Source organism: Acartia tonsa, chromosome 1, assembly GCF_053477335.1.
Source record: "Acartia tonsa isolate MP-2025a chromosome 1, ASM5347733v1, whole genome shotgun sequence".
Lineage (NCBI taxonomy): Eukaryota > Metazoa > Arthropoda > Copepoda > Calanoida > Acartiidae > Acartia > Acartia tonsa.
In genome coordinates this window covers 45,819,299-45,834,153 of record NC_137260.1, presented here as the reverse complement: position 1 = coordinate 45,834,153, position 14,855 = coordinate 45,819,299, and the positions used below count along the sequence as shown (strand labels likewise).

At 33.6% G+C, this 14,855-nt stretch overlaps 1 protein-coding gene across 11 annotated transcripts in view; it reads right to left on the bottom strand.

The window, feature by feature from the left end:
* Positions 1 to 39: 39 nt before the first annotated feature.
* Kap-alpha1 (karyopherin alpha1) overlaps positions 40 to 14,855 on the bottom strand; it is a 21,015-nt gene continuing 6,199 nt past the window's right edge. Inside the window, exons 6-16 of one of the 11 annotated variants that reach the window (XR_013880408.1) lie at positions 11,028 to 11,150; positions 10,584 to 10,676; positions 7,742 to 7,891; positions 7,220 to 7,345; positions 5,791 to 5,918; positions 5,368 to 5,440; positions 4,824 to 5,033; positions 3,612 to 3,717; positions 2,711 to 3,236; positions 2,303 to 2,394; positions 40 to 849 (exon numbers count right to left, since the gene is read on the bottom strand). Coding sequence is in view for 1 of the 11 variants with exons in the window: in XM_080163379.1 (XP_080019505.1) it covers positions 3,619 to 3,717; positions 4,824 to 5,033; positions 5,368 to 5,440; positions 5,791 to 5,918; positions 7,220 to 7,345; positions 7,742 to 7,891; positions 10,584 to 10,676; positions 11,028 to 11,150 (1,002 nt within the window). In the remaining 10 variants the exon portion in view is untranslated. Of the gene's footprint in view, positions 861 to 2,302; positions 2,395 to 2,581; positions 3,237 to 3,611; positions 3,718 to 4,823; positions 5,034 to 5,367; positions 5,441 to 5,790; positions 5,919 to 7,219; positions 7,346 to 7,741; positions 7,892 to 10,583; positions 10,677 to 11,027; positions 11,151 to 14,855 lie in introns of those variants that run through there. The other 10 variants (XR_013880410.1, XR_013880414.1, XR_013880407.1 and 7 more) reach the window with 10 other exon arrangements.

Here is a 14,855-nt window from a genome sequence, read left to right as displayed (position 1 = left end):
AACACCAGTATAAAAATTAATATAAATAAAAACAAACAATTTAGTTAATACCTATATTTCATGTCATAATTGCAATGAAACTCAAAAAATATTTTATATTTATAATAATAAGTGAAGAAAACTAAACCATGCTTTGCTTACACAACATTTGAAAAGCGTCTATTTAATGAAAAATAAACTTTGTATTTTCATTTAATTTCTATTAGTTTCATTTGTAGTAAAGTTTCAAATTTAGTTAGAAAAAAATTAACTTCTCAGAGACTCTACCTAGGTATTGGAAAAGAAATTGCTTTAAATATTCCCATGTATTTCTTTATTAAACAAAGCAGAATTAAAAGCATTTTAAAACATGCTGCATATATACTACCTATTACAATGAAAACTCAACTACAAAAAAAACATCAACCAAAAAGTAATCATTCCAAAAATCGAAACAAATAACAGAAGAAAAGGATATAAAACGTAGAAAAAGGATATTTTATATCAACAACGATTCTCAGCACGGCTTTGGTTTCTCAATAAAAATCAGGGGCAAATATTTCACATAAACTTTTGAAAAAATAAGATAAAAAGTTATTTTTGGGTAAAGTGATAATGATTTGAGCTAGAAAAATTCTTAGGATATTAATAAAAAGAGTATTATGTAAAATATTTTCCCCTGTATATACACTTGTATGTATAGACTAGACCACAAATAATCTGCATGAATCACAAGTTTATTGACGCATTTTAGACAAACACAATTCAATTTTTTATTACGCAAGTTCATTCCTTTATATCACAATCAGTCATGGAGGCTCTTTATATCAAATTTCAACTGATTTCTTCACGTCGACATTATACAACTCACTAGATAAAGGCTGATTGTTAGGATTTAGTGAAAAATTATCTTTCTAGAAAATGTAAAAAATTGAGCAAATGACATGTGGTTCATAGCTGCCATGTAAAAAGTATAAAAACAAAACATTTAGGGTAAAGCGGGGTGAACTCGGTCTTTTTTTCGGTTTTTTGAACCTGCAAATCGTAAAAATTATTTTTTTTAAATGGGACCAAGACCAGTAGAAAGATCTCGGAAAAGTCGATCAGGTCCTAAAGGGACGTAAACCTAGGACATTGGAAAGTTTGTCAAAATTGATCTCTAAAACGGCACCGACTTCGCCCCGCCTTGAGGCGAAGTCGGTAGGGCATTTTCAAGCTTCAAAAAATCGATGACGTATTGATTTTTTTACAGCATGCCCAAAAGGTAAAAGTTGCTAAATGTAATAAAGAGTATGCACAAAAAATTTTATTAAGATAGGTCAATTTTTTCTACCAAAAAAAATAATTTTTCCGAAGTACGCGAAATTTGACTTTTTTTTTCGAAAATTTTTTTGATAAAAAACTTAAAAATACTACTAGAAAAAATAACTTTTTATGACTTTAAAGGCCTGATCCTTAAAATTCAGGCAATTTTGAATAGATTTGGCCAAAAAAAAATTAGTTCTATTAGCAAAATTTCCTAAAAAAATCAAGTTGAAAAAAAGAGAAAAGTTTGGCAAAATCTGTGGTCGATTTTCCAGCTTCAAAAAACCTATGACATAGTGATTTAATTACAGCATGCCCTAAAGGTTAAAGTTGCTAAATGTAACAAAGAGCATTCACAAAAAAAATTATGAAGATCGGACAATTTTTTCTACAAAAAAAAATAAATTTTTTCTAAGTACGAGAAATTTGACTTTTTTTCTCGAAAATTTCACTTTTTTATATAAAATTGAAAAAGTTAGTATAAAAAGTGAAAAAACCGAATTCGCCCCGCTTTACTTTTAGTCGATTTAAGAAAAAACTATACAAGCTTTATTAAAGTTTTAAACGGAAATGGATAGCCTATTAGATTCTTAATAAGTCCCCTGAAGACGTCTAAGCCATAGCTCTTACCAGTTTTTGTCCAACTTACCGTTTTTCCGACCGAAGCAAAAAAATCGAAAATAAAATTTTTTGTCGTCCGACTTGAAGACCCAATAAGTACCCTAAAAATTCATCTCACAAAAATTTCATTTTATACTTTTTTGTAGGCAATTTAATAAGGAACAAATTTGATTTTATGTTTTTTTCTGTCAGTCGATTAAAACATGGAGAAAAATGTCATTTAATGAAGGTGGTCAAAAAAAATACCGACTTCACCTCAAAACCGAGATCGCCCCGCTTTACCCTATGATTGGAATATTGATAACAAATATTTTGCCAAAATGACCGACTCAATCAAATAGCATTAAATGATAGGAATACGTGCAAATTACTAAAAAACTTTTCAAATAATCCCAACAATCGCATTAATTAAATGTTACTAAAAATCTCACAGCGCTCAGGATAACACCACATAGTTGTACTGGTTTTAATTAAGCTTATTCAGTACTTCTTAAGAACATACAATAACACAAACCATTAAGATTCAAATCATTACAGGTGGCTATAACAATGTATAAGGGAAAGGAAGACATGTTTGCCCATCTCTAAGGAAAGAATCTTAATGGTTAACACGAATTAGACGGTTTTTGGCTGTAGTCAAAATTTAAATTGAGTTAAGTACGTTTTTCATCATTCCTTTTCTACCTTCATGGTTTTTAATACTATATTAATGTTTGTATATTTTTCAGTCACGCATCTTTTTCATTATAATTTTGTCTACAGCCAAAATGTCTAAAATCAATACACGCTTGGCACATAAAATTACCTACTAATACGCGGCCACAGTATACATATTACATATGATGTAAATATCACAAATAGGTAACAACAACAAAAGTAGGTATCCATAAAAAATGATACCTACAAACTATAGAGCAACAAAAATTTTGCCTATTTATCGCACAGAATTTTTTTTTATGTTTTTTTATCTCACAGTATTATTGTTCTCTCACTGACCAAAATGGGGGGTTTCACTCACTTAAAACATTGACACATTATAAAGTTATCGAGTATCTTACTTTCTTGCATATAAACAGAGTTTATATCTTCTTCGTAAATCAGATCGGTCTACTTTGTTAGGTTGGGATTTGTAATTCATGGGCTGCTGGCAAACTTGAAATGTCGGCTTCGTGTAAATCAGAGGTTGCGTGATGGAATCAGGAAGGTGTGGAATTTTTTGCACAGCTCAGAATTTTGTTTGGTTAGAGGATAAATGAGGAAAAGATGAAAGGAGGCGCTGATTCTTGTTGAATCAGTGTAAATTTATTCAAATACATCCTACACACTTCAACCTGAAATAATAAAATGTTAGGTATTATAAATATTTTATACAAAATGTTTAGGTAAATTACATTGAAATTAATTCTAATAAAGTAAAAAGATTTATTTTTTCCTTGTAAATGGTGTCATTTATCACTGAATTTTGAAATGTTAAGTCTTTTAAGAATGCAAGGGAGTTTCGCGTGAACGGTTTTTAGTTTAAGACGGAACATAATCCTTAAGACAATAAATAAAAACAATGAAGAATGAAGATATTCATAATACAGGGGTGTATATTTTTAAGTTTAATTTCATTCCCTCTCCCAATTAAACAAAAAAATTAGTCTATGATACCCTAGAATATAACTAATTATGAAAAATATACACCACTGATTGGTTGACAGTACCTGTGCACTAGAACTGGAATCCCCCTTGTTGGCCGACAGCAGCCTGCGCGTTTTCAGATGTAGGAAAGGAAAACTGGTTCGTGTTTGCATCCACGCTTGGGGCAACCTGGATTTAAATAAAAAATTCATGATAATTTTAAAGTTTCTTACATCAAAATAAATGTTTAATGGGTGTTAATTTCACATAAGGTACCCTTTTTAGCACTGATATCCTCAACCCTACCCCTATTTTAAAATAAATTGAAAGTGGGGAGTTTTTTAATTGTTTATGAGGTTAGAAGTATTGAGTAGCCCCACAGGGGAAAGGACAAGGAAATCCCAATCCTTACTTTCAATTTATATCAATACTAGCGGCTACGCCCCTAGAGGCCTCTAGTGGCACTTTAAATGTTGTTGTTTGTTAAAGTTAATTTTTTATGTACGATACCACCTTATTTGACGTTGAAGTCTCCCCTAAATTAAATTTTTTTTTGTCATTTCTCTTGGGAGGGTGGTGGTACCCTCCCCCAAAATAGTTATAAACCTTCCCGGGACTTATGAGAAGCTACCCTGTTAAGGAGAACCCGATCGGTTCAGCGGTTAGCGAGATCCTTCGGTACAGACAAACACACAAACATCCTGTTACTTTATTATAAGGATAAAGGAAGGTTTACCAGTGCTCAACCGGCAACTTGTGGCAGAGCATTTAAAATTCTATTAGTATTTTGTTTCCTTTTTTAAAAACCAACTTGTGTTTACATAAAGAGAGTGGAGATTATGAAAACTTACTAAATATTAGCAAATACATGTCAATGTCATTTGTTTACTTTATCATCTTTAAATAAACAATATGGCATAGGCAGTGTTGCAATGTATTTAGCAATAATCGAAGTTTTAATTTTTACATTTACTTATTAAAATGTAGACAATGTATCTTATTTAAGGACAGGGGTAGAGAAAAGAAAAAATTAAGGAGTACTGCTAACTATTTTCTATTTTTCCTCCTTGTGCAGAATAATTATACAATATACATCCCTGTGAAAGGACAATAATATCCAAATCTAGCGCTGCTATTAAAAGTTAATAATACTAGGAATTAATATAAGTTAAGTCGCGCACGAATATAAAGATTATGTAGTATTTTATTTGATGAAATTTGTCAAATAATGAATGTTACACGGACGGATATACGCTATATATAGAGTAGCTGCGCAATTAAAAGTCAACACTTACATCTTTATCTTCTTCTTCGGTTCCAAAATAGCGTTCAATAATGTCGAATGCCTTCTTGTAAATATCAATATTCTCGTGGGACTGCAGGAACTCGATCTTGTCCAGCCCAAACACCTCCTCAATGATGACGGCGTAGGGGTTGGCGCCGCCCGTCGTCTTCGCCTCCTGCTCTCCGAGACGTAGGATGTTTTCTAAACCGTTCAGGGCGACCTGCAATGATTAATTCGAATTAAAATCAATGCATCTTTTTTTAAATTTTAGTCATTTCAAAGCACATAAATTAACTAAACTAGACAAACTTAAAATATAATCCAGGGATAAGACAATGGACAATATATTAATATCTGTCCCCAATGATATTAAACAAAACTGTTCCTATATATTATAATTATTAGTTGAACACTAACAGTTTAAAAACTAAGTTTTAACCAACCAATCAGGGTGCCAAAGTAATTAACATGTCAATGTTCCCTCCCTCCCCGAGATAACCAAATTTGAATGCGAGTAGGATATATATCAATATTTTATTTCTAAAACTAATTACCTGTACAATTTTGCTATCCATAACAGTTAGTAAATCACATAGAGGAGGTATACATCCTTGTTCAACTAAATATCTAAATAACAAAATTCATAGTCACCAAAAATGTTGAAATTTTTCTTCTCATTTTAATTAATTATAATTTCTTCATAGGAAAACTCTGTTTGAAATTACAGTTATATAAAATATAAAATAATGTATACAGCAATAAATATCTACATGATATTATATATTAAATATCTTTTGATATCGACAGTATCACATTAGTGCATTACGAAAAAAAAAATGGTTTACACAATTAAAGCATATAATCAAACTCATCTACATCTGACTTTTTAGCAAACATATTGCTAAGAATACAGCATTTTTAGACTTAACTTTGTAACAATCTTCCAACAGCTCCCGTCAGTCTATTCATCTCTTTACCTGATTTGTTCAGCAGTACCACCACTGGATGCATTGGTGATGGCCCAGGCGGCCTCTTTCCTAGTCTTGAACTCAGCCTTCGACTGGATGTCGATAAGAACTGGGAAAATGTTGGCGTCGATCACGGACTGAAAAAAGTAAAATTAACATATCAGCAAAGTTTAAGTTATGAAATAATGAAATCTGATAACTGAACACAAGAAAAAGAAGAAATAACTAGTGTTTGTAAAATATTGGAAAATAATTGGCCCAGAAAAAGTCATTTGTTGATTAAAAGTCTCGATAGTTGATGTACAGGGTGGGGCACATAAATCCGGACTTTTTAAAAACGGCCATAGCTTTAAAACTACTTGACCAATCAGGACGTTTGACCCCACTATAAAAAGCTTAGGTAATGACCTTTCAGCACAAAAAAATATTTTGACGATTGGGGACGTGTACTCCGAGCTGGCCGCGAATATGTTCAACAAGGCAGGTTCGAAATGCGCTGGTGGTTTAATCTTGATTTTCGACTAGGTCCCACTAAATCTGACCTCAGCCCATCTGTAGGTGAGGTAGGGTTATAAAACTTGCTGGAGATACTCTTAGATACATAAGTAAGACACTAGAAAAGTCTAGAGCTCTCTATCTGAAATGGCTTTGCCGTAGTACTCCAGCAAAGTGAAACGTGGCAGATTTAGAGATGTCAAAAACGTCAAAAATCGTAAAAAATTGTGAAAATTTCTCGGTTCTCGATTTGAGCGACCCATATGGAACTTTCAACCTCATTTAAGACTATGGATTGCGCTGACAACCGTAGCTTAATTGTCATGCCATTTCCAAAAAGGTAAAGAACGTCGTTCTAGCTCAACTGTGGTCCAAATAAGAGCTTCCGTTTCTAAGGGTAACTTAAAAGTTGGGTTAATTTGGATCCTGCGGTTACTCACGTTCCTAAGGAAATGTGGCCTCCCAGCTGCCTGATCTTAATTCAATGGACTTTTTGGCCTAAAGCTACTTTGAAGCATGCACCAATAGACGTGCCCATATCACAAAGACCTCCCTCATAGCCACTATCAAGGAGAACTTCGACAGCTTGGAAAGGTACATTTTGACCTGGGCCTGCAGGCGGTTGAGGAGGCGGGTTGAGGCGGTGAATGAGACTGGCGGCCTTTTTTTTGAATAATCTAATAGTCATATACCTATTCTGCCTCTCAGTTTTTAAAATTCAATAAAATCTTTAAAATTGACGATTTTATGTCCATTTGTTTAAAAATTTTAAAAAGTCCGGATTTATGTGCCCCACCCTGTATTTACTAATGTTTCATCCAAAAACCTATTCTTGTTAAAAAAAAACTAAGTTTTTTGTAACTAATGGAAGAAGTGAAACTATGACTTTTTTTCAATAGGCATAAAAAGAACATGCCACTATCTATTAGAGAACACAACTGACCTGAATTTGTTGTCTATTTCCTGCAGTAATATTAGAAATAGTCCAGCAGGCCTCCTTCTTTATCGACTCCTTCGGAGAGGACAAGAGTTGGAGAAGGCAGGGGAGGGCACCACAATTTATTATCACCTAAATATAGTTATATTATTATTAGATGGCTATATGTGCTTACACAATTAAGGGATCTAAAGGGATAAGACAATGGCCGATGAATTGATGTGCATCCCCAACGCTGATACAATTTTACCCCTTTTGTAGATTAAAATTATTGATGGAAGAAACGTTCGAACACTTAACTTATTTTACCAACCAATCAAAATTTACTGCAGTCCCCAAAGTTGTTTAGCCAAGAAATAAGAAAATGTTATTCTAAAAATTTGGGGACTAGTGCATTAATCAGCCCATTGTCTCCTCGCTCTTTCTCTCTCTGTATTTAACCCCCCATTTTTAAAGTTACAGAAAAATAGCTACCACCAGAATTCACCGCCATACAGGAAGGAAACTAATAACCAGAAGAAAAGTCACCTGTGTCTGAATATCATCTCCAGTGACAATATTGCCAACAGCTCTGAGGGCAGCAGACACAACTGTCTGCTGGTTGTTCATCAACAGCTCAACAATCCGCCGACACACGCCGGAGTCAATGACAGCCTGGATTTTATCGTTGGGTCCGTCCTAAACATTAGAAAAAAAATATACATTTTATAATAAATAGGGTCAATTTACTTTTAATTTACCAATAAACATAACAACCGAAGAAAAAATAATAGAATTTCTCTGTTTATTTACAGGTAGGTTAACAACGTTCACATACCATGGAACATTTGTGTATATTTAATAAGCCGGCAAGAAAATACAAACATTTTTTCTACATGGTATTTTCCCGTTCTATGTATTTTTTTAAGATATTCTCAAAATATACTTTTTTTCTAAATCTTTTAATTCAGCTCTCCAAAAATTTTTTTGAAATTGATGAAAAATAATATATTTTTCTAGAAGGTTGCGTAATTTTTAAATTTTTTTTTTACATTTTCATTTTTTTAACCTTAAATTCGCTTTTTTGATATTATTTTTATATTCAAATATAAAAATAATTAAAGCAAGAAATATATATCCCTTAATTACAGCGCAAATGCCCCAATTTTCTTATTTAGTATTGCACATATGTGCTGAAGAAAATGCAAATATAATTTCTAGAAGGTTGCGTGATTTTAAAAATAACTCATAATATCAGAAACTTAAATCTTTGCCTCCACATTGACGGGAAACAGGTCACTTACTTGGATGAAGATGCCAACATAACAGTAACCAGAGAGAGAATTGCCGTCCCTATAACTTCACCTGACCTGGCTGAGACTGATGATATTTTGCTTGGCGTTGTTGTTTGTGATAGTTCCAAGGGTGAAGATCAAGCAGCCGCTGTTCATGAATTATTGTTGTTTTATGATATCACATCCAACCAAATTTTTGCAATCTGTGATGATACTACCGCTTCAAACACTGGGAGGTTTGTAGGAGCCAATGTTATTGTGTCCGAGTTTCTCCAGAAACCTGTAGCTTGGTTTATGTGTCGTAGACACATACTTTAAGTACACATATCCCACTTCATGGAAGCCCTTACTGGAGTCAAGACTAAGGCACCACGGAGGGAAATTTATGTTAGGCTGAAAAATGCATGGCCTGTATTGAAACCAAAGCTTGAAGCTAACATGAAAGAACACGGTAACAAAGATCTTGTCAAATTCAACTGGAAATCATTGACTGTTGGATCAGATATCTATAGGATGGCAGAGGAAGCTCGTACCTTTGGCACAAAAGCCTTAAAAACTTGTCTGTTTGAAAGAGGAGATTATAGAAAAATGGTAGAGCTTGTTGTATTCTACCTTACTCCAGAAGAAGTACATTGGAATTTCTCATTTCACCAGCCAGGTGCCTGCCATGAAGCAAGGTATAATCTTTTAATTAAACTAAACAAACAATTTACAGGATTAACTTTACAGTTTTTAATTTCACTTTTGGTTTATTGCTCAAATAAATAATATCTTTCTAACTTTAAAATTGCTATCGATTTAATATAAATTTAATTTTTTAGATTCATGGCAGATGCGCTGTATACAATGATGTTGAGGATAACTGGTGATGTTTCAAAACTGATAAGCAGTGAGGAGAGTAAGATGATTGAAACAGCTGCTCTGTTTATCTCCATATTCTACTCAGTGTGGTTTCTTAAATCTTACATTGTCAGTCAAGCACCAAGTAACGATCTTATGTGTTTTCAGCAGGTCATGACAATCAAGAAACATTATCCTGTTCTAGGAGGTGAGCTATTGATCAGTTTGCAGCGTCATACTTGGTATCTTACACAGGAGTGTAGTGTATTAGCTCTAGCAGATGCTGATCTTGACAAAGATATTAGGCAAGAAATGCTTGCAAAACTCTTGAATAATCCAGCGCCAGAAACTTATGATCTTCAGAAACCAGTTTTACTAACTATTTCATCCAGCACAAAATTTCCAGATCTAATTGGCCTTAAGAGCTGGTTCCTGCTGGAGGTTACTGGAGTAACAAGGGCAGATATTTTGGCATGGGGTACAAATGGAGTGGTTGATGCATCTTTTGTTACGTGGGTCAAGCAGCTGACAGCTGTTAATGATGCAGCTGAACGTAATATCAGACTTGTGCAGGATTTCTGTAACAGCTATAAATCAGAGGCTCAGAGACAAAATAACTTCCACGTTGTTAAAAACAATAGAAAGAAGCTCAAATCAGACTTCAACCTCTCTGATATAGAAGCCCTGGCTAAAGATTAAGAATATAAATTAGTTTAAACAGCAAATATAAATTAATTTATGTATATAATGTGATCAAATCGTTATTTTTTTACTCAATAATACTAAAAAACTCACGCAACCTTTATATTTTTTTTTTGCATTTTTTGAAAAAAATTATGGAGAGCTGAAATATTAAAAATAAAAAATATTTTATATCAAAAAACCTCTTTTTATATATATTAGCACGGGAAATGCCATGTAGAAAATAATTTTATACAAAACATGTATTTTCTTGCCGGCTTAATATTTAAGATGGGATCCCGGCTAAAGGAAGGTTGGTAAAAAATTAGAATTTATGTGGGAGGGAGGGAGGGAAAATGAAAAATTAAAAAGTGCTTAAATTTTCTCCCCCTTCTTCGGTAAAACAATAGACAAATGAGTGGGAGGGGTAACAAAAAATGAGTAAAATAAAGAGCTCTGAGAATATTTTTCATTCTCCCCCCCCCCCTCCTTTGCGGAATATAGGTACACCACTGCGATGGAAAAAATAAGATGAGATCAACTCTATATAATTATGAGTATAATATGATGCTTACCGACAAGTATGAAAGTGCCCAGCAAGTGTCAGCCAGAACATCAGGATCATTGTGAAATAACAGTCGGGAAAGCACACCAAGAGCTGGTGATACCTAAACATAATTAATTCTCATAAATAATATGAAATTTTATTGAATAATCTTTTAGATAAAGAAGTCTGATTACGAGACAATGTAGGACAGATGGGGAATGAACATATGCGAAGTAATTGAAGCCCAATCCAGCAGTGATATCAAGCGACTATTTTGATGAATATTCCAGTTTTCTGTACCACTTGTTTAATGGAAAAAAATGTAAAAATTAAGATTATTTTTACGATCTTAACGAACTGACAATCTGATCGTTAGACGGACGTTCAAATCAAACAATATATAATAGCTGCGCTTCTAGGAATATTTAAACATGAAATATTTTCAACTTATAAAATTATTCCAACAAGTTACCTTTGCAAAATCAGGTGGAGGCGATTTTCCTCTGCATAGGTTGGAAAGTGCCCACACAGCATTTCTTGTCATCGACAGTCGGGTGGACTTTGTTAACAGGGTTAAAATTGGTTCCAGAATTCCCTGAAAAAAATTTGTTTTCTTCAATAATTCAAAGAATATTTTAAGACCGTTTTAAACTAGAGTTTTAATTTATATTTGAGTATTCTTAAGAGGTATCGCTTTATTTTCGAGGTATCTAGACGCGCTTGAGGTAAGGGAGAACGTAAAGTAAACTACTTTCCACTTTCAATGTAAAGTTAAAAATTTTGCCTGGACCTACAAGGAGCTTTACTGTAAAGGAGAACGGTCCATAGGCGTCCAAGGGGGGGGGGTAATGGGCCATTTGGCACCCCCAAAATTTTTTGAACAATACCCCCCCCAAAAAAAAATTACCCCTACCTTGGGGGTGCCATAGGCACCCCTAACGATTTTGGGGGGGGTATTTACCCCCCCCGAACCATTTTGGGGGGGGGTAATTACCCCCCCCAAATAAATGTTCTTTAAAAAAATTTTTTTTGGGGGGGGGTATTTACCCCCCCCAAATTAAATGTTCTTAAAAAAAAAATTTTACTGAAAATTTTTTTTTTGGGGGGGGAGGGAGTAATCCCCGCCCCCCCCCCCCCATAAAAAAAGTCATAGTGTGACTCGAGCCTTGAGGTGTAATATATTTTATGTTCCTCGTTTGGTCTCCTAATAGTTAATGAAAAGTATATCCTAATGTTTCAATTAAATCAGATCTTGAAGACGACATTTAAACCGGCTTCCAAAAAACAGGTTTCTTACGTTCATAGCAGACAGATTGTTATTGTTTACAAATTTCATCATACATGCTAAACGAGAATAAAAAAGTGAAGTTATATTTTAATTGAAAAAAAAGATTTAAAGTTATTTTGGTGAACTGTGTTACCAAAAATAAAATAAGTAGTACATTAGTCGTTGAAATATCAAGCTTTATATCATTGCAAACTGTCAGTCAGTCATAAAATCTTTAGGGTAGGGTAGGGCAGGGCCAAGTCAGTTGCTAGGCGAAATCGTTATTATTTTGACATATCTTCATTAAATGACATTTATCTCCATGTTCTAATCGATTGACAGAAAATTACATGAAACATAAGTTGTTTGTTGTTAAATTGTTTCTCTCTCTTTTTATTGTCTTTTACATAATTTGCATCGTGGCAACTGACCAAGCTATACTTGCTTGATTCACTTCACTAAAAGAGAGAGAGAGGTGGATCAAGCCTCTCATGTTTCAGAAGCCGTAAGCCCACTGAAAATAAAAAAAAAGTGATCTTTTAAACTGTGATTAAAATGTCAAGGGACAGGCAAAAAATGTCGGAACAATCCTGCTGAGCATAGAGGAGCTGTGGTCGGACTGAGAATAAAGATTAATAGCTGTCTGGGGAGGCTAAAATAGACCCAGTATAAAGACATTATATTTTTTTCTCAGTGATGTGAAGCTGTGCTGGGGGGCTAAGAATACTCCCGGGGGCCTGAAAATCCCTAATTTTCAACCTTAATTCTAAAATAATACCCAAAACGATAAATTAATACCCATTATAATAATATCTAATTTTATGTTCTTTTAAATATTAATCCATTTTATGTATTTTAAATTTGTCTGAATGTTATGTTTTTATTTTAATTATGTAATGCACTAAAAGATAAAAGAAAAAAAGAGAAAACAAAAAAACAAAACAAAAAAAAAACAAAAAAAAAAGTATCTAAAAAAGAGAAAAAAATAAGAAAAAAAGTAGAAAAAAAGTAGAAAAAAAAGAAAAAAGTAAAAAAAAAGAAAGAAAAAAGTAAAAAAAAAGAAAGAAAAAAGTAAAAAAAAAAAAGAAAACAGTGCATATTGTCTTACTTATTGTTTTATTTTATTATTGTGATCAAAAACTTTTGTGATTTGTCTGTACTCGAATCTCACGGTGATCCTTCGCAGGGCCACCCTTTAAGGTTTCTTTGAAGCCTCGTCTAAGGGGAGATAAGAGTGCAATTTAAGTATAACTTGTAAAATGGCACCTGTTACATATCCTTGTCTGAAATGCGAGAAGCAGGTTGCCAAAAATGCTAAAGCTGTCAAATGTTCTCTGTGTTCCCTCTACATTCATATTAGCTGCACCTCTGAGATTACTGATGATGTTTACAATTTCATGAAAACACAAGAGAACTCTGGTTTTAAGTGGTTCTGTCATGCTTGCAGAAATGTTAGTGCTAAATTTTCTAGCGATATGGCAGTATTAAATGCTAGAATAGATAAAGTCCAGGATGAGGTGAAAACTAATACAACCAATATTAGTGAGAACAAAACTAGTATTGAAAACCTAAATGCCGAAGTGAACAAATGTAAGGCAGATATAAAAAACAATAATGATGATTGTAAGAATGAAATATTCGTTGAGTTGCAGGAAAGGGAGAGAAGAAAAAACAACATCATTATTCACAACCTACCAGAGCCAGCACCTGAGATAAGGGATGGAAATGAAAGAAAAGAGGCAGACAAGGAGAATGTTATCTTGCTACTTTCAACATTGGATGAAAATTTCGACTATGAAAATGATGTTAAATACATGTTCAGAATTGGTGAAAAATCAGACAGAGATCGACCTGTAACAATTTCATTCAAGAAAAATGACAGAAAAGATGACTTCATATCCAAATCACATAAGTTGGCAGATTCAAACTACTCCCAAATTTCCATTAGCACTGACCTGACTAAAAGGCAAAGAAAAGAACAAAAGGACTTGGAAACAGAGGCTGCCAAGAAAAATGAATCTTTGTCGAGAGAAGATTTTTTAAAGTTCGAGTGGATTGTAGTTGGACCAAGAGGCAACAAAAGAATAGTAAAAGCTCCAAGGGACAGGACAAAGGCCAGAAAAAGAACATTCCAGGAGGCCATGGAGGACGGGCCGCAGGACAGGCACAACAGCCAAAGGGCCAGGACAGACTTAGCATAATGTACCTGAACTCTCAAAGCATAGTAAATAAAATAGAAGAACTATGCACTACAACATGTGACCTAAAACCGGACATTATATGTATTTGTGAATCATGGTGCCATCCAGATATAAATAATTCTTTTTTATCTATTCCTGGATATAAAGTTATTGAAGAATTGAGAAAGGACAGAAGTGATACTGAAAGGGGAATTGGTGGCGGATTGTTAGTATATGTGAGAGATGGACTCACAGTTTTTACCTCTAGTGACAACAATATTGATTTCATACAATATTGCAAATTTCAAGTTAAACTGAAAAGTGAAATTTTAAATGCTTGTTTGATCTACAGATCCCCCAATTCTAGCCCCGTCAACAATGATGAACTAAATAATCTTATAACTTCTCTGCCTAAAAACTGTATAATTTTCGGTGATTTTAACTACCCTAATATTGACTGGAATAGTTACACTTCAAGTTCCTCAACCTGCAAGACATTTCTGGACATTGTGATAACTAAAGACTATAATCAAATAATTGACTTTCCTACCCATTTAAAAGGAAACATTTTAGACTTAGTACTTACAGATCTGCCTCGTGATATTATTTCTGCTAGATGTGAAGGCAGACTTGGAAAAAGTAATCATAGCATAATAATGATCGAAACAAATGTTACTCTAAATCACAGTGAAACTTCACAAAAAGTACCACAGTGGCACAAGGCAAATTTCAATCAGATAAATAGTGATTTAGAAAGTTTTAACTGGGACCTTGAACTACGTGACCTTTCAGCTGAAGAGGCTTGGACACTTTTTACAGTTAAAGTTAATGAAAGTGTGAAAAAAAATGTTCC